Raw genomic sequence first — 17992 nt, 5'->3', positions numbered from 1 at the left:
GCTTCCGTTGATAGTGTCAAAGCGAGATGATACTTCACGAATTCGCGTAATTATCCATACTGATAGGTAGGTAGAGGCCTAAAGATACAAGATATCCATTAATACACCGAGAAACTAGACGTGGATACCACTCTAAAAATAAAAATGGCATAAAAACAGCGGAGGGAAGGTACAACAAGAGCGTCTGGAATGGGGAGGAAGAGACAGCGGGAAACTATTACTAAAAATCAAAATGGCAGAAAACAGAGCGGGGAGGGGAAGATACAACAAGAGCGTCCGGAGCAGGGATTAAGAGATAGCGGGGAGCTAGTATTAAAAATCAAAATGGCAGAAAACAGAGCGGGAAGGAGAAGATACAACAAGAGCGTCCGGAGTAGGGAGTGAGAGGACAGCGAGGAGACATGCGCCATACTCAGCATGACGTTCAGAAAGGAAAAAAAAGAGAAGGAAGAAAGAAAAGGGCCACCTAGTCCGAGCTTGCGGCAACCCAATGCAGCTTCATGGACATAGTGGCACCCTCCACGCCCCGCACTGTCAACCCCCTAAACGACCATCCACCCAAATAATCCCCTCTGCGGATAACCCCTCTATTCCAATCATCGTTTTCATCCAACCGGGAGTTGGTCCTCTTACTCACAAACGCGCATCGACTCGCGAAATTCCTCTGGACGTCGACTCTCCTTGCTGAAGAATCGCGATGGAATTCGGAGTGTGTAACTGGAACCTCCAGGGATTTCAAGAGCTCCGTGAGGACATCGCCGACGGTTACTATGTGACCTAGGGACAGCGCTGATATAGTCGTTGTCCATGGTAGACCGTTCGCCATGATGGCGATGGTGTCTATTTGGATTCCGGGTCCCAATGCTGATTGTGCTAGGGAGTCGTTGCTGTTGTTGGCACGGTAGCGGAGGTCGCGAGAGCTGGAGTAGAATCCGACTTTGATGCAAGTCGAACTTTGATGTCTGAGTAAAGGATTGATAGAAGAATTTAGATTAGACTGAGGAGATCCCCGACTACTTGGTTGAGTGTAGTCTCCGGAGGAGTACAAAGTCGGGCTTGAAATAGACATAGGGGGGCTTGGTGGTTCGATATATTGGGGATTATCGTTGAATCTTATTCTGGTGAAAGTCGGGGTAGGTGACAAACTTAAGCTTGAACGGGGTGAAGTAAAAGATTCGTAGCCTTTGGTGTGATACATGGCGCTGTGGAGAACAGAGGTCATGAGTGGCAAATTTCTAGCAATATATGTGCACAGGAATAATTGACATACATTGGATTGAGCGTGAAAGGAAACGACAGAAGAGGGCAAAGTTCGGGCTAACTGCTTTTCTCAGCTCGACTTTCCTCCTCGAATTTAAGCAAAAATCCATGCGCCTTCTAGATCCCAGCGGGCTGTGAGTCATTCCCAAGTATGTGAATTGATGATTGCAACTGCTGTATCCTCGTTTTGAATTAAAAGAAGCCCCTATGACTCGAGAAAAGTATACCTTTTGCCCGTTATAGCTCGAAGTAAACAAACCCCAAGCTATAAACTCAAATCTTGACAGCATTGCCTTGCGGGGCCGCGAAAGATGCCCAGCGGATCAGGATCAGCAAAGGGCGCACAGGTGCACGCAAATACATGCATGGGAGGTGTTGATTGGTTCGTCTATCACCCGAATGGCGAACTTTTCGTTCATCAACAAACGTCGGGCCCCCCATGACCGACGTGCGCGCTCCCATTAGGCCCTAGAAATATTGCAAAACAATCGACAATCAGAATATGTTACTTTTATGGGTGATTGTTTGCCTGACTCACACGTTATTTTTTCTCCCATCGCCCAACGCCAAACGAAACTATGCCGAGATCGGAAATCTGAGATCAGAGATAGTACAACCGGTTTAGTGAGTGAGAGGCTAGAATTCGTCCTTGACTGTGAGGCAGACAGCAATTTACATAACTTACCAGTGGCTGAGGCTGCCATATTCCTGTTTCTAGAATGACGACGCGTCCTGGACGGTGATGTCTATCGTGCAAGTTTTACAAGATGATGTTAAGGCTGTTGCGACTAAGCCGCTACGCACTAAGGTTCACGCTCGGGATAAGTTTCCCAATTTGAAGACTCAACAACAATAACGTGACCGTGTTGAGACCGGCTGCACTGTGCACAGCTAGATCGACAGCCCTGACTAAGGTTTGAAGTGATAATCGCAATGATAGTAATACACCTTGATACACTGATTCAGTAGTGGATTTCACGTTACAATCGCTGTGCATGCGGTTCACGCCCTGACCAACCTTCAATTCAGGAAAACCACCCTTTAGGTTTTTCGATGTCTTCTCCATTTGTTTCCCCATCTCGTTTTTTCCTGACTTCTTCTAGAATACCCTTCACGCACTCTACGTCACCTACACAAGCCTTTCCTGCCGTCCAATCTACGACAATAGGCCATTTCAAAGCACTTGGGTTCTTTGATCCAACCTCAGTAATTTTTGATAACGAGGGGCTTTGCGTACTCAAAGTGAAGGGAGACGAGGGATGTGCTGAGAGAAACATGGAAGATGCAGAGCCGTCTTTCAAGCTGAAGGAAAGGATTGTCTGGAGTTGGTCTGCGGTTGGAGGTGCTTCAACTACTTCAAGTTTGAAGTCGAGCGGCGGGTTGTCGGACTTCGTGAGAGGATATGGACCAGAAACAGCAGCTTTGAGGAGAGATAGGGCCTTAGTTGAAGGGGGTGAAGATGGATTGTGACTGAGCTCCCCGTGGAATTTGAGCTGCAAACGACTCTGTGACCTTGGGAGAACTTACAAGATCGATATTTCGGGCTAGATGAACTAAGAGTGGATGTCAGTTCAACAGAGTCAAAGGATTGGCACGCACCACTACCCGCCTGAATGCTGAGAACATGCTTGTGTGGGCTGGATTTGAGCGTAAGTTAGGACAAGGCGTGGAAGCTCCCACGCTCATCGTCCCCAACTTGTTTACGCAAGTATGAAGTAAAACGCGTACGCCTGCACTAGAATTTCTTGCTTTAGGAAATGCTAACCGCTTTCAGGACTTTATAACCGTGGTGGCGGGGTTCAGTCGGTCGTGCTCGTGGCCTTAAGCAAACCGGTTTGACTCTTGAAATCATCACAACTCTTCAGCCGCTTACAACACTTTATCCCATAGAGGTCGACCTCCATGATACCATGGCATATGAAAGAGACTGCCTTCATGTAACCGATGAGACTAAGTCGCAGTGTAGGCCTGCGATCCTCAGATGCTCACTCCTTCAGCATCCTCCGGGGTTCAAGAAGGGTTTAAAACCCTGATAATAATAATAATACTCATCTTATACGAGAAGAGTTAGCGTCAAAGACAACCAGATGTAGATAATTTCACGACCGCGCTGAATACACCAATCTCTAAGCAACGAACGCCTTGCCCTTCTCTATGTTCTTCTTCAACTCCGGTAAGCAAGCCTCCATGAGCTTCTCTTCCTCCGCCGACAAGGGTCCAATAGGGTGGATTTTTTCAACACCGTTGGGCTAAAGAGGCCATCAATCAATCACCAAATCATCACGAAGCACAGCCAATCAACACGTACACCAAGTTCAACATTCGACGAGAAGAAGTCAATCCCCCGGTCAACAAACAGTGGGCTCTTGACGAAAGTGGGCGTAGTAACCCCCTTCTCGCCATTCAATCCCCTCAACAAACTATTTGTAAACCTAGCACCAGCATAAGCCATCGACAAGGTCGCACTTCCAGCTCCATCCTTTGCCTTCACAACCTCATCTCCACCAAATTGAATCCGGTGAACGAGCTTGTCGTAAACCTCACCCTTGACGCCCTTTCCGTAGTTAGACTGGGAGAGCAGAGGGACGATCGTAGGTCCACTGTGTCCACCAACGACAGTGACGGGTGTATCATTGGGTTTGGCGCCTGTAACCTCGGAGAGGAAACGGGCGGCACGGACAACGTCGAGGGTGGTGACACCGAAAACACGCTTGGGATCAAAGACACCAGCTTTTTCGAGGGTCTTGGCAACAATGGGGACCGTGGAATTGACGGGGTTGGAGATGACGAGGATGTGGGCCTCAGGAGCAACACGGCCCACAGCTGCGGCGAGGTCACGGACGATAGAGGCATTGGTCTATTGTGTATGTGCGAAGATGATATTTTAGAAAAAAAAAAGGGATTATAAGCGCGTAATTACGCCAAAAGACTCACGTTGAAGAGATCATCCCGAGTCATCTGCGGATTTACGACGGACGCATGTGAGAAATTGCCGTTACTGAGACGGAAAATAATCAGATACTTACTCCAGGCTAGAGCGAGAAAAAATCGTCAGAAAATGAAAGAAATAAACCAAAAAGCGTCGCACACCTTCCTCGGAACACCAGCAGGGATAACAACGACTTCAACACCTTCCAACGCCTGGTCGAGCTGGTCGGCTGCATACCCATTGACCTAGATTTCATCTGCCCGTCAGACCTCTCTGGAAACCATATCACCCAACCACCTTCTCACCTCGCTAGCAGAGTCAACATGGCTAACATCAGCAGCAACACCAGGCGCTCCTCTGATGTCGTATAAACTCAAAGAAGTAACCAAAGGGTCATTCTTGAGCAACAACGACAAAGGTTGACCAATTCCCCCTCCTGCACCGAGGACTGCGACTTTTGTTTGGCGAGCAGAAGAGGAGGAGAAGAGACGGGCAGCAGAGGGGGTGAGGGTCTTAGCAGCGGTGCGGGCAAACATGGTTGTTGGTGGTAAGAGGTAAAGAGATTTTTTTTGAGAGGTAAACTAAATCGGAACGCCCGCGCGCGGGTGTTCGGGATCGTTCGGATGTTCTTTCACACCCATCGCTGTATACGCGTTTATATACGCTTATTTGTCAATCTCTTACTCTCAGCCTTCATCCCCAATGAGGTTTCCCCGGATGTTATCAGACGTTATAGGATGGTGTCTGACCTCCCCGATATCGTCTGATGACATCCGATAAAGTCCTTAAAGTAGACTGTTTAAGTACGTTATCGTATTAGTTCGGACATATACCGAGCGAGCTGTCTGTACTAAATTCTCTCGTATTTTGTCGTATAATACACGATCTTGTCTGATGCAATCCGAGTTTCATCGGAATTCCAGATGTTATTAGGCAAAATACGACTACAATACATGGACACTGCACAATATACGGTGTTCCGGGGGCCCAATCATCTGCCAGTCCACCTCTACATCCTGTCCAACGCATATATCTCCGCCAACTACTTCATTTTCGTTCTCTTGTTCTTGACGCTAACTTCCGCATTCTAGATAGAGACTAAGTCAGAAATTATTAAGTCATGGAAGGCCGTCAAACGCGTACCTTGTATTACTTTCCCTCGGACAAATGACCTTACCTCACATTTTTCAGCCTTCAAATGACCAGGATGAACATCAGCAACGAAGTAGATAAGGATATGTAGGATGACGTACGATAAAACCTTCTAAAGTCTTGTCTCCTTTCACGCGGTAACTGTTGGGTTAAAGAGACGTTAGGAATCGAAAATTCACTTAGAAAAGTGCTAGTAAGTACATACCAATTCGCTATTGATCTCTACTCACGAATCGATATCGGTGTCTTGTAAGTTGTGGGAGGCAGACTAGCTTGGGTGAGGGTAAATGACTGCGGTACGAGCAAGGGAGATGGCACTGGTGGTAGGAGAAAGGCAGGTGGGGGCGCGGAAGGGAGATGGTGGTGGTAGGAGGAAGAAATCGCGCGTCGCGTTGTTCAGGGTATAGGGTTCGAGAATTTGAAGTTCCCGCGCACGGACCACACTGAAAATAGACGACGAGAAAACTGTTGAACAAATTAAACTTAAACGCAGAAATTCTTGCTACTACTTGCTGAGGTCAACAGATACGACGCTAGAGCGACGAGTGACAGACACTTGGAGAGAATTGGCCCGGGACAAACGGAAAAGATGCGACGCGCTCGGCCTGCGCTCGGTATCTGTCTGAATTCCTCATATTTTGTCTGAATTTGCTCAATTGGTCTGATAGTGTCCGATATTGTCCACGGACATCTCATTGGGCTTCATCATCTACTTCCCCATCGACGCGTACCAAGCTTCATTTCCACCAAGAAGACGCTTTCAAAATACCCGCTATCAAGTACTCAAGATCTCTCCTTTTGCTCCGGTCTTCAAGTTGCTTTCCCCCTCCCTCAAAATGCAAGGCGGTCAACTTCAACCAACCGCTCTCGAACAATACTGAAATCTCAAAGTCTTGAGCTTTACCTCATCTCCAAAACTGAAGTCCTGGTCCCTCAAACCGCAAGTCCTCTTCAAGCCGTCAAGCTAGAGCCCAAAAAAGTCCACATTCTTCAATCAAACCAACAACGTGGTTACTTGGTCGTTGCCACAAGTCAAGTAAGGGGGTTGGCGAGTCGAAAGAGATGAGCAGGCCGTATGATGAGATTCACGTCTTCGATATCTAGTTCATATCTGACCAACACACAAAGTACCATTATTATTTAACTTGGATTCTGAACGCAGTAAGATTCGGTCGTCTTCCTCCCAGACGAGTCACGATTCTGCCTGTTGTTGGATTGTTGTTCAGTAGCTTCGTGAGTAGTACTAGTGGATCGTAGGCTCATGGATTAGAATGCCAGTTTTCATTCATGGCGGTATACTATCATTGTACAATACTGTCCAGAAGAAAATTAAAGAAAAAAAGGAAAATTGATTCGCGATGGATCGGGTTGCCGGTAACGTTAGTCACAGTCGGTTCCAGGCTATTGCCGTCCCGGAAACCTGACGTCAAGCCATCTCTCCATCTCTCCTGGGCTGTGCTCTAAGCAATCTCTACAGATAATGCCAGCAATCAAGGGGATGTACTGCATCGACCATTCAATTCATTCCATCCCGCGTTTGATAGAAATTGAAGCAGGGTCAAGTCCCTCGGTTTCCTTTCTAACATTACGGGGAGTGTGTACCCTAACTTTCGTTCTGTTGCTGGTCGCTGCCGGACGGTCCCAGCCCTTTCTTCTCCCTCTGTTTCTTTCCCTTCAATCACGAGTTCACCAATTTTCTTTTACGGTGACCCCTTGACGGATTGTACCGAGACGTCTCGAATCTATATGACGACTCCAGCGAACAAGATGGGTTCTCTTGAGGAGTTCTCGGCGGCTGAACATATTTTCAACGATCCAAACTCGTGGAGGCGAGAAAGTGGAAGGGATTGGGCTTCAGAAGACGATTCCACGCCAAGTGCAGGTGAGTTTTTGTAGACAAATACTTTTCTTTGGTGAGCTCACTGTTTGTTTAGCGCCCTCCGACGGCCTTCGTTCGAAACGTAAGCCAAAACCCCCTTCCTTCACGTTGAAGCCTTTCACCAAAGGATTGATACTGCCTGTCAACGAACCCACACCTTACAACGTATCAACACCTGGCTCCGTTTACTTGTCGCCCCTGCTTCTAACCTCAGCCCCGGAGTCACCATTTGACCTTGAAAGGGTGTACGGGCTAGATTTCGAAGACATATATGGATTGGATTCCGATTCGCCCTTGGTTAAATCTGAGTCGGGATGGACAGGGTTGGCAGACAAGGAGGTATTCGAGCGTTCGCAGATACTGGCTCGGCTGATTGAAACCAGCAAGAACATCACTTCCGAGATGTCAGAGCTGGTAAAACAGCGGGTGTCAATCATATCGGGACAGGGGACCATCTTCCGTGCTTTCCCTACTCCAAACGGTTTCGAGTTCGATTTCGAGGGAGGAGATTTTCTAACACCGGATGCTGGTATTGCGACAGGAGGCTTTGCTTACTCCAGCCCAGGTAGCATATACTCTTCGACAAGCGATCAGACCTCAACCAAACACCCGACTCGACCGTCCCTCAAGAAGGGCTTACGGATCTCTACGACAACGGGAACGACTACGACAACGGTGATATCAATTGATTCACCCTCTAATAAATCCTCTCCCGGTATTACGATCGTCAGTGCAGTCAGCACGTCCACGCCGTACAGTATTCTGGATTTCTACGAAACGTCACCTGTTACAACCGAGAAATCACCAAAGACCACAGGTTTGTTGACGTCGTCATCTCAAGCTCGCCACTCAAGCTCGCAAAGTATTGTTCCTAAAACATCTCATCCAACGGCGACAACCTTTTCGACTCCCACCGTTCCATCGCCATCCGCAGGTTCCCGCTCCGCTGCCACTGCCACATTTTCCCTCACTAAAGTCACAACGATTGATTACTTTCTCTCCAATGACTCCGCGAAGATCATTGAACTACCGGAGGACATTGGTCTGGGCGGGGCGCCACTCAACAAGAAGCCTCCATCTCTCTCAATCGTGACTTCGGTCCCTTCTCGACCGGCTTACCAGGGAAACGCTATGGTCAAGGAAATCACGCCTCTGATGGTTACCAAGAAGGAGACGAAACATTCCGAGTCCCGCGGTCAGGCGAGCCCTCGGCCATTACCCAAAGTACCTCGCACTCTCACTCCGCCACCCCCTGTACCTGCTCTACCTACCTTCACCACCGTCCCTCCCGTCTCGGAGCTTCCCAGTGGTACATCTCACAAAGCTCCCTCGTCCGTGTCATCCAAAATCGCCCGCCTCAGTACTACTGGTTCTCAATCCCGTCCTCCAACCCGTAAGCGTTCGGCGCAAGCTTCACGTCCTCGATCACCTCCCGCCGTTCTTCTGACTGAACCTCTTCCAAGTCCGCCACAGCTCAAGCTAAGTCACGAGGATTCGAAAGCTGACTCTATTACTGAGGTTCTACGAAAAGGGCGTACGCTGGGTCTTCCCTTTAATCATACGCCACTGCCTACGGAAGGTGATAATGTCTCGACTCTGGGTGTCAAAACGGAGTCCAAAGTTGGGCAGAAGAAGGATGAGAAGGCATTGCCCTCTGATCCTCGCGAGTCTACGTCACAAAACCGGATGAGGATAGCGAAACGTTCTGCCACCCCTCCACCTCGAGGTTCTCGATCACAGAAGAAGAGACATGGGTTATCACCTGTTCCTTCACCTTTACCCAGCGGAGCTGGGTTGGCATTCGAGTCGGGGTCGAGCATCACTGCGGTCCCGTTGCCATCTTTAACTGACGAGTTGACAGCTTCTTCCTCCACCGAGGTGATACCTTCTACACTCCTGGCTGCTTTGCCGCCCCCTCCGTCACCTACATCATCCTCTGGATCCACATACCCGAGTCCATCGTTATTCCCTTTACCACCTGCGGTTGTTTCACGAATTGATCCATCAAATTTACAATGCGAACCACTGGCCACGGATGACGTCGCGGCAACAAACATTCAAGCATCGGCCGCTTCCGTAACAGAAATAGCGGGAGATGCCCACTCCTCCTCGGGTTCGTTGGTTACTGTAGTTAAGGGACAGAGGGACGATGAAGAAGGTGGTGGTGGTACTACGGGACACGTAGCGGATCCTCCCGTCATTCACATAACTGTTGTCAATGGCAAGGGCAGTCCGTCCACCTCGGTCCCAGATTTGACACATGTCCCTCCTCTTCCCTCTTCGAGGAACGTTGAAGAAGCCCTGGAGTCAGCTCAAGTCAGAGATGTGTCTAAGGCAAGGAACGCCTCGCTTATCGTGTCGACGGCGAGTGTGGCTGACTTAGTGAAGAATGGTATGCAAGTATCACATTTGCTTCTCTCCTTGATTGACGGGTTGCTTTGGTAGCATATGCCCATGGTATCCCACCAGTTGACGAAAATTCACCTGAAGTGGTGCTTCTTCGTGCCGACTCTCCCAAGCGCCTTACCTGTAAGTATCCTGCAAAACATACTGAATGGTGTTTTGTACTGACTTAAAAAACTTTTAAATAGCGGAAAGTCAAGGCACGGCCAATGAATTGTCTTCCTCCCGGACCTGGAGGACAGTGCGGCATGCGCGTTCTACAAGTCGTTTGAATTCCACGGAATCGCTGGCTAGGACCAGCTTAAACTCAACCTCCAACAGTGAAATTTCTCGTACTCGCTGTGAGTTGAACATTCTTGTTCCTTTTCTCAAGGGTGAAGCGTTAACCCCGTCACAGCTGTTTCTGATCATGACCTCCTAGACGATGGCTCACAGGTGAAACGAGGAAATACTTTAAGGCATTCACGTTCTGCCGTTCAATTAGGATTATCCAAGGTTCCTTTTACCAAACTAGGGAGCTTGTTCGAACGGGATATCCTGCTCCCCGATCGTTCGTTATTAGAAAGACGGACACGAGGGAATTCTGTGGACGATCGTCCTCTAGTTACGGACGCCTTTGAACCAGTGGGAAATGATGTGCGAACGACGACTTTACAAACCTCTAGCGAACGCCAGGACGGTTCCTTCACATGGCGAAAGCCCTCCACAGGTGGCTTACAGTCAGCGACTACCGGCAACTCTTCGAGTCCATCGATATCCGTTTCGAAACCCGAATGGCAGCCCCACTCGAAGACTCTTCGAATTCCCTCCGAGATATTGTCAGTGCGGGGTTCTACGAATAGTTCTGAAATGGGCGTCGCGTCTTTGTCTCGACCTGAATCTTCAGGGTCATTGCAGTCAAATCCCTTCCCTGCTTTAGTTGAGAAGAAAGAGTCTGTCGGCATTCCTGTGGTTAAAGAATCTATAGGAGTGTCTCCACGTGCAGGCGATATCCCGGCCGATGGCGTTACGCCAGCGCAGACCTCGGCGTTTCTCCCCGTGGCAGTCCCTCCTGCTCGCTCACTCACACCTGTATCTTTCGGTAAACTCCCTCTGGAGCCTACTTTCGCGAGTTCCCGAACACATAGGCGCTCCGTTTCTGAGAAACTTCCGCAGTCTACGATTTCTTTGTTGACGACACGTGAGCAAAGACGTGCTCTTACACCTATGCAGACAATACCGGTTCGGTCAACCTCAGTGGGTGCGCTTGTAGCCACGAGTCCGAGTACTGCTGCTACTACCTCCACTACCCCAATGCACAGGTCGAAGTCATCAATAGATGAAGACCCGGTGCGTAACTCTTCGCCTTGGGCACGTCAGGTGAGGCATGCACCCGTGCCCACCGCTGACGCGCTCATTCCTCCTGTTCCTATACCCACAGCCTCGACATACATGCCACTACCTTCACACCCGAAGCCTACCGACACGATCTCTCGCTCGACTCCTACACATTCACCGAAGCCTCCCATTGAGTCTATAAGGAGACGTGCGCCGACACCCACACCCTCCGATCGGAAACGTTTGCCTTCTGATGCTCTTCCCCCAGTACCGAGCACCGTCCACCTCCCCTCTACGATTCCCCAATCGGTCCCCTTGCAGATGGAAGAAGTAAAACGTGCACCCACACCATCATCATTGACTAGAAGCAGATTAGTGTCAACAGCTTTCAAGGATTTGCCCCTTCCTCCCGTGCCTAGTGGCGTGAAAAACACCCCAATCGATTGGAGTGCAGATGATCGCGTAAGACGCACACGCACCCCTTCAGGATCTACGTCGTCCAACAATGTTCCCGGTATTAATGTTCCAGATGCAACGCTTCTGGCCAGAAGGTATCGGAAGCCTTCGATTTCAGCCGAGTCTCGCAGTGCAAATGCGCCTTCTTGGCCGTCTCTTTCATCTTCGTCTACGACCTCTGGCGGATCTGAATCATCAGCAAGAAGGTTTGCCCAGCCAACCGTATCATCTTCAGCGAAACTCAAGCAGGGGACCTCTTCCTCTGCTGTACCCACTTCGGAGGTATTGGGATCTGGGACGTCTTCATACAATGTGTTGGGAAGCAAGGTTCAGCCTCCACCTTTACCGCCTAAAGCTGAATTGAGGGGACGAGTGAGGGCAAGGCTCGAATCACCTATGAGTGGAGGAAGGGCGAGGTCGGTTCCTAGAAAGGCTAGAGAAGGGGGGAATTTTGTTGAACAGGCAAGTTTACCATCGTCATACGAGGATGAGGTTGTGAGAAGAGGGAGAGGAAGACCCAGTTCCCCAACCAGGGAACGCGGAAGGTCTGGGGGACCAAATGCAGATGGACGTGAAATTCGAAGATCACTTTATGCCAGGAGTAGGAGTGTCGGTCCAACTTCAGCCGAACAGGTAGTCAAGGCTCGAAAACGGACTTCGTCATTGTCCGTCGCTCCTCCGCCTGTTCCGAACTCCAGTCTGTTGTTACCCGGTCGTTCACCGTCACGAGTACCTAGCCCTTCATATGACATCATTCGAGGAAGAGTGTCGCCGTTCCCAGTGACACCAACATTGTCGTCGTCTTCGAGACCTTCGTCGAGGGCTCTGACATCGTTCTGAGGTGATTTTGAAATCGTCTTACTTTGTTAAGAGCGTTACCTACATTGCATTCATTTTTGCATGACCTAGAATATCTAAATTATTTAGCCATGGCTGCCTCTAAGATGTGGAAGATTAAGCAATTCGCGATATTCAAAACAGTGTACATTAAGTTAAGATGGTACAGAAGGTGATGCACTCGTTCCCATATGTAATGCGGGTAAGTGGAGGTAAGACGTCAGTGTAGTTCCGGCCTATCGATCCTCCTTGCAAAAAGAAAGAGGGAATACAACAAAGCAGTCCCAGAGCAGTCAAACCAGGAAATGTCCATGGCCAAACATCTCGCCGAATGTGCTGGCGGATTATGGAGCTTGCCTTCCTTCAGATGACGACGCACGGTGGTCGTCTTTTAACTATCTTTCCCCACATGCCCTTCATGCTCTCCTTCAGCGCGAGATTGAATACGTCCCGAACACCTTGTCCTGTTTTTGCTGAGCATTCTATGTATTTTGCTCCGATTTCCTTGGCAACTGCAGCACCTTGTTGAGACGAAACAGCTTTCTGCCCTTGTGCACCGAGCATGCGCTTAGTTTGCTCGTCGCCTCGAAGATCAATCTTGGTGCCGACGAGTATGAGCGGTGTGCCTTCACAGAAATGAGCAACTTCAGGATACCACTATATTAAAAATGAGTTTTTAGGCTTTGTGGAGGGTGAAGATAGCGATACTACGCACCTTGTCCTGCACATTCGCAAGACTAGTCGGAAAGTCGATAGAAAACACAATCAAGATTACGTCGCTCTCAGGGTAACTGAGTGGCCGCAATCTATCATATTCCTCTTGGCCTGCTGTGTCCCACAACGCTAGTTCAACCTCCTTTCCTTCAAAATGGACTTGAGTGACATAATTCTCGAATACTGTCGGAATATACGCCTGTGGGTCTCAGGATAAAAAGGTTGAGCTCGCTGAACTATGGAGGGTGGTGGTATGGAATCACCTCCGGGAAACGGTTCTCAGCGTAAACTATGAGAAGACATGTTTTTCCGCATCCACCTAATTATTTTGGGGGAGGGGTGATGAGAGAGATGGGTTAAATTGGTCGTAGGTTGAACATTATGAAACGTGTGTCCGTACCATCACCAACAACAACGAGTTTCCGCTTCAAATCGGGCTTCTTGGTGGGCACCGAGGATGATGAAGCTTGATAAGAGGTATCCATGGGTGAATAATTGACAAACGATGCGAAGTGGGTTGTAGTAAGGCGTAGTTGTATCACGTGGTCGTTTTCAGAGACCTAGCCAGTAACTTATACGGACACGTGTTTTCTTATTTTTTCAGATGTCGCATCAATTATTGAGAGAGAGGTATGAACTAATAATAATATATAATCTTGTTCTCTTGCATAGCTAGCTCCTCCTTGGAATGATGGGCATGTGCCTAAGTGGTAGCCTGAATAAATAACGACAAACCCAACGGCTTTAATCTCAACTACCAACGTTCGACGCTATCGACGAGGAGGGGGGCATATACCCTGGACTGTCCTATCCGGGATGTACCAAAAAGGGGTCTCATTTTGGCCGACACTCCGATCCTAATGTACATAAACATCACAAAAAAACGGGGATTCGGATACTCGAAGATATTCACGTGTCTGTGATATCATGCCCTGTAATCGGGATAACATCCCTGTCAGATGATAAGGTGGAGTATCCTGGAGTATCCTGGAGTATAACGGCGGGGGTACACCATAATCACGACCGTCCGTTGTCCGCCGCTGTAACTAAGGTGACAAGTTATAATGTAGATAAGAAATTATGCAGATTATATAGGTTTATCATAAGGGAGCCACGTTACTAAAAAATTACTTCCGTATATGGCGAATCTCGGCATATGGGATTACCGGACTAATACCAGTTCTTCAATCAGGCATTTCGTACTGTTTCTTCAGTTGCAGTTCTGTATACAATCTATATATTTAATATGCTATTACATTCTATTTTAGATTAGATACTCATCAAGGCAATTATATGTACAAGCTCTTACTTTGCGCTAATTTATTCTTGGCTGGGATTGCACCAGGTGTTAGCAATTTTGATTGCGTTACACACGCGCGCACGCCCTACCTACTATGTACAGAAGGTCCCACGATTAGAATACACCTATCTACTACTCTACAGGTGATGGTAATAAATATTATCTGATTCCAAGATGATCATCCACCAATATGTCTCACAGATATCTTGTTACCCTAATGATAACCAAACAAGAAAATTACGGCGGAGTTATATAGGCCATGATAATGATGTCAGAAATCCGGCAGGGAATGAGCTCCGCATATTTCTTGATGGAGATCATTCAAGAATTGACAATTTGGAGTATCAATGCTAATCAGATGATACAGACGTATATTAATCTGGTAATCTGGCGAGCAAAAGATAATGAAGGATATTCCAGTATCTAGTGTCGGCATCCTGGCACATGATGACAACACGTGTAGTGACATATACTATTCCCCGGTTTTTTGTGATGAAATCACCCAAATTGAGCACCACCTACGATCCCTGGTGTGCCTAAGTGGCCTCGTCGGTAGCCAGGTCCGATCCATATGTACATAATAATGGGTCGCTAGTGTTGTCCTGGCTGAGGGTAAGTACCGGACCGTTTTAATTTTTTCTACTATGTTGTATACCCAAAAATTTTGTAAAATAATCAGTGGTGTAGGTGTGAGGTTGTATCAGTAATGGTACATAAAAATGGTCCAAATTTCCCACCCCAATCCAAATGTACCAAAAATTTGACCCAAAAATATGTACCAAAAATGGCCCAAATTGGGGGTCAACGGATCGGACATGCTACCCAATATGCCCTCCTCCTTATCGACGCTATCGACGCTATTCACCATGTGAGCAGGCGGTTTCATCATTCCTCTCGAGCAAGTCATTTCTTTTGCACTAAAACTCTCTGGAGACCTTGAGCGACTCGGGAACAACCCACCAGATCCTAAAACTCTCGACAACAGCCGGATCCTGGATTGCCTCGTCACAGTCAGATCATTTGCTGAGGCTCGCCACAGAAAAATAAGCGTCATTCCTGTCGGATATCCCGAATACAAAGAAGGCTGCCAATTAACGCTGATAGTTGTGACACGCCTGAAGCCCTTTCCCTTCAGGAAGTTCAAGGCCATCAACCTGGATCACTCGCGCTTGGAGTCTTTCGTCCCTGGAGAGCACGAAGATCGTGTAAAGGCAGTCCTTGAAAAGGAATATGGTGAGGCAATTGTTCCCCTCGACTCTATGATACCTGATACTATTTCTCTTAGGCTTTACGGACGTCATATTTACGACCGCTTTCGTATCTGACACGTTCTTCGGCAATTGAATGGGCAATTGAATGGGCAGAACCAGGTGTCTACATGGCAATTTTCGTCTGTATCTTAAATTTCAATTCTTTCCTACTGTGCACCAGTCTAGATTACGCTGAAGCAGAATAGGTATATGCTTGCTTTGTATCGTTTGCCATGTGCGTAAGAGAACCACCCTGTTCAATCAACATCAGAAGATTGGTAGCGTTGTGCGGCGTGCCTCATCGTTTTTCGACTCAGACTCTTCGATGCATATCAGAAATTCTATAACTGGGACCTTTCCCACCTTTTCCCACCTTTTCAGCGCACTTCCCTGCTAATTTTGGGAAAGGCTCAGGGGCAAAGAAAGGTTGGTTCTTGACTTCATCCGCCATTCCTCAGAAAGGTCAGGAAAGTCCACATTTCAAAGGGGTCCAATTACAAATTTTCTGAGCCCCCAGACCCCCGCCGAACTTACTACCTGTGACCTACCACCGACGCCATCGCTTGCATGAGGTGACATCCTCAGGATTCCAGCATGGCAACTGCAGCCTCCTCAGCCCTTCCCCCGCCACGGCCATACACCGAATTGGACCTGTTTATTCGTCGTCGCTTCGGAACTCTCTTCAACACAAACTTAAGGAGAGATATGAAGCTCATTATTACGGAGTTATCAACTCCTTTCTGAACGCTGTGTTCCCCGCTTTGAAGGGCTCGTCGTCCCACAAGGGCGTCTCCGTCAACCTGTCCCGTTGAGCGAGCTTTCCTCCCGGTCTGGCCATGAGTCAGAGGATAGCATGAACTCTCAACATTCCCAAGAATCGTCAGAGGACAGCATGGACTCTCAACATTCAAATGAATACCACACAGACACGCCGGTCTACAGTCGTGCACGCTCAGGTTGGTGCTCCTTCCTTACACCGAGAGTTTAGCTTGACTGATTACCTTTGATCAGGCGGTCCGAGTCGTATCCCGGACTTTGTTATCTATAAAGCGGGGGTAGATGACAACCGCAGCGACATATTGATTGCTGTGGTTGAGGTGAAGAAAGATAACGATCTTAGTGCGGAAGCCGAAGTACAGTTGATAGGCTACATGAAGGGAATGGCAGGTTATAACAAAGGTACTTTACATCCTAGGCTGAACGGTCGCCCCACACCCGTTGGAGTCCTGATAGACAGCGAGTCAGTCAAGATATTCCGACTACAGTCGCATGAACGCGACGCCACGATTGCCGACAACGCGGTACTAATCGCCAGTACCCTTATGGCCGAGGAAACGAATGCTCTGTGGGACCGGCTTGACGAGCATGCCAGAGGTTGGTTTACTCCGGTGTGTAGGTTTCTCGGTATGGTGGAGCAGTTAGCTGACAACAATTGTACTGCAGAAACTCCTCCCTCGTCAACAAGGAAATTGAGGGGTCAGTCCGTACATTTACATCAGTAAAAATGCATGGGTATCGTACGTTTATGAGCATTCACATGTACAGTCATTTATGAATGTAGATGAACATTCAATGTCTTATATACAAATATGAACAGTGAAAAGAATATGAACTCCAGCGAGTCCATGAATGGATATGAACGATAGGAGACACAGCACAGCTACCCTAACAGTCTCTCAAACGACGTCCAAGATCATCGAGATCCTCGAGGTCGTTGTCCTGCGAGGTGTAGCCATTGTCAGACAAGGCCTCCGAGAGATCGGACTCTGTCGATGACCACCAATCTCCTTCCTCCTTCCCCTGTATCTCCTCGGTCTGTCGTGTCGTCTTCGCTACCAAAATCTCGACTGGAAAGGGTATCTTTGAAGCGAGATTACCGAGGCCAGCACGACGGAGGGAGGACTTGCTGGCGCTGCAAGCGTGACTAGAGATGGAAAAGAGGAAAAGTAAGTAATCTGTACTGTGACCAGTGATGAACGTACCAGTTTTGAGGCATCAGCTCAACATAGCGTCGATCAGCTTGGCTGATAGCTGGGGATCGCTAAGACCCCTAGCAACGCCTGCTATGAGCCGCTTGACCGCTTTCTCAGCCTGCTATGAACGATCTAACACGATGGCCGACGCGGAACAAATGCGTCTTCGAACCTCCTGGAATTGACTTTTGCACCGGTTTCCTCAAGAATCCGTACGAACAAAATCTCGGCTTCTGCAAGGACTTCGCGGTAGGCTTGTGGGGGTGCATGGGTAAACAAAGGCGTCCTCGCTTCGGGAACAGGTGGCAGAGCTTCTGTATTGTCTGGTTGTTGTTCCTGTAATGCGGTCTCCAATTCACCATTATCCTTTTCCTTATCCTTATCCCCAGCCTCTTCTTCCACCAACAATAGACCGTTTGAACGGTACCTGATAATTATAAGCCACATAGGCGTGAAAGGCAGGTATCATCGCCTTCTCATTTACCGTAACGTCAGCTGATCCGCGCTGTTTCTCCCCAATCA

The 17992-nt window shown here is 48.4% G+C and overlaps 9 protein-coding genes across 9 annotated transcripts; 2 read left to right on the top strand and 7 right to left on the bottom strand.

Moving 5' to 3' along the window:
- Positions 1-65: 65 nt before the first annotated feature.
- On the bottom strand, positions 66-1618 carry E1B28_003322 (uncharacterized protein). Its single transcript, XM_043160296.1, has 3 exons — positions 1488-1618; positions 1271-1434; positions 66-1202 (listed from the first exon to the last, which is right to left on the bottom strand). Exon 3 carries the CDS (start codon positions 1196-1198, stop codon positions 467-469), a length of 732 nt encoding a protein of 243 aa, XP_043002252.1. The 5' UTR covers positions 1199-1202; positions 1271-1434; positions 1488-1618; the 3' UTR covers positions 66-466.
- A 519-nt stretch (positions 1619-2137) lies between these two features.
- On the bottom strand, positions 2138-2926 carry E1B28_003321 (uncharacterized protein). The gene is made up of 4 exons (XM_043160295.1): positions 2860-2926; positions 2788-2804; positions 2279-2730; positions 2138-2217 (listed from the first exon to the last, which is right to left on the bottom strand). The coding sequence occupies exons 1-3, from the start codon at positions 2884-2886 to the stop codon at positions 2286-2288; spliced, it is 489 nt and encodes a 162-aa protein (XP_043002251.1). The 5' UTR covers positions 2887-2926; the 3' UTR covers positions 2138-2217; positions 2279-2285.
- A 460-nt stretch (positions 2927-3386) lies between these two features.
- MDH1 (Malate dehydrogenase, cytoplasmic) lies at positions 3387-4218 on the bottom strand (the record flags this gene model as incomplete). The annotated part of the gene is made up of 3 exons (XM_043160294.1): positions 3387-3509; positions 3569-4117; positions 4195-4218. 3 exons carry the CDS (start codon positions 4216-4218, stop codon positions 3387-3389), a joined length of 696 nt encoding a protein of 231 aa, XP_043002250.1.
- A 56-nt stretch (positions 4219-4274) lies between these two features.
- Positions 4275-4725, bottom strand: E1B28_003319 (uncharacterized protein; the record flags this gene model as incomplete). The annotated part of the gene is made up of 3 exons (XM_043160293.1): positions 4275-4292; positions 4351-4434; positions 4495-4725. The coding sequence occupies 3 exons, from the start codon at positions 4723-4725 to the stop codon at positions 4275-4277; spliced, it is 333 nt and encodes a 110-aa protein (XP_043002249.1).
- A 2044-nt stretch (positions 4726-6769) lies between these two features.
- On the top strand, positions 6770-12337 carry E1B28_003318 (uncharacterized protein). The gene is made up of 5 exons (XM_043160292.1): positions 6770-7223; positions 7276-9612; positions 9666-9749; positions 9812-9964; positions 10021-12337. The coding sequence occupies exons 1-5, from the start codon at positions 7088-7090 to the stop codon at positions 12234-12236; spliced, it is 4926 nt and encodes a 1641-aa protein (XP_043002248.1). The 5' UTR covers positions 6770-7087; the 3' UTR covers positions 12237-12337.
- RHO1 (GTP-binding protein Rho1) lies at positions 12338-13508 on the bottom strand. Its single transcript, XM_043160291.1, has 4 exons — positions 13348-13508; positions 13211-13266; positions 12949-13146; positions 12338-12890 (listed from the first exon to the last, which is right to left on the bottom strand). Exons 1-4 carry the CDS (start codon positions 13430-13432, stop codon positions 12597-12599), a joined length of 633 nt encoding a protein of 210 aa, XP_043002247.1. The 5' UTR covers positions 13433-13508; the 3' UTR covers positions 12338-12596.
- A 2842-nt stretch (positions 13509-16350) lies between these two features.
- E1B28_003316 (uncharacterized protein) lies at positions 16351-16970 on the top strand (the record flags this gene model as incomplete). Its single annotated transcript, XM_043160290.1, has 3 exons — positions 16351-16453; positions 16509-16885; positions 16941-16970. 3 exons carry the CDS (start codon positions 16351-16353, stop codon positions 16968-16970), a joined length of 510 nt encoding a protein of 169 aa, XP_043002246.1.
- A 192-nt stretch (positions 16971-17162) lies between these two features.
- Positions 17163-17493, bottom strand: E1B28_003315 (uncharacterized protein; the record flags this gene model as incomplete). Its single annotated transcript, XM_043160289.1, has 2 exons — positions 17163-17421; positions 17480-17493. The coding sequence occupies 2 exons, from the start codon at positions 17491-17493 to the stop codon at positions 17163-17165; spliced, it is 273 nt and encodes a 90-aa protein (XP_043002245.1).
- Positions 17494-17602: 109 nt separating this feature from the next.
- On the bottom strand, positions 17603-17917 carry E1B28_003314 (uncharacterized protein; the record flags this gene model as incomplete). Its single annotated transcript, XM_043160288.1, has 1 exon — positions 17603-17917. The coding sequence occupies one exon, from the start codon at positions 17915-17917 to the stop codon at positions 17603-17605; it is 315 nt and encodes a 104-aa protein (XP_043002244.1).
- Between the last annotated feature and the right edge of the window lie 75 nt (positions 17918-17992).

Source organism: Marasmius oreades, chromosome 11 (genome assembly GCF_018924745.1).
Source record: "Marasmius oreades isolate 03SP1 chromosome 11, whole genome shotgun sequence".
Classification (NCBI taxonomy): domain Eukaryota; kingdom Fungi; phylum Basidiomycota; class Agaricomycetes; order Agaricales; family Marasmiaceae; genus Marasmius; species Marasmius oreades.
The sequence above is the reverse complement of the archived record's forward strand: the minus strand, read 5'-3'. Positions and strand labels throughout refer to the sequence as shown.

Bases quoted from the DNA above. Each gene is read 5' to 3' on its own strand.
- E1B28_003322 (XM_043160296.1), bottom strand. From the start codon at position 1,198: ATGTATCACACCAAAGGCTACGAATCTTTTACTTCACCCCGTTCAAGC.
- E1B28_003321 (XM_043160295.1), bottom strand. From the start codon at position 2,886: ATGTTCTCAGCATTCAGGCGGGTAGTG.
- E1B28_003318 (XM_043160292.1), top strand. From the start codon at position 7,088: ATGACGACTCCAGCGAACAAGATGGGTTCTCTTGAGGAGTTCTCGGCG. The intron at 7,224-7,275 runs GTGAGTTTTTGT...CTGTTTGTTTAG, and splicing joins CGATTCCACGCCAAGTGCAG to CGCCCTCCGACGGCCTTCGT. The intron at 9,613-9,665 runs GTATGCAAGTAT...TTGCTTTGGTAG, and splicing joins GGCTGACTTAGTGAAGAATG to CATATGCCCATGGTATCCCA.
- RHO1 (XM_043160291.1), bottom strand. From the start codon at position 13,432: ATGGATACCTCTTATCAAGCTTCATCATCCTCGGTGCCCACCAAGAAG. The intron at 13,147-13,210 runs GTGATTCCATAC...TGAGACCCACAG, and splicing joins CTGAGAACCGTTTCCCGGAG to GCGTATATTCCGACAGTATT. The intron at 12,891-12,948 runs GTGCGTAGTATC...TTTTTAATATAG, and splicing joins TTGCGAATGTGCAGGACAAG to TGGTATCCTGAAGTTGCTCA.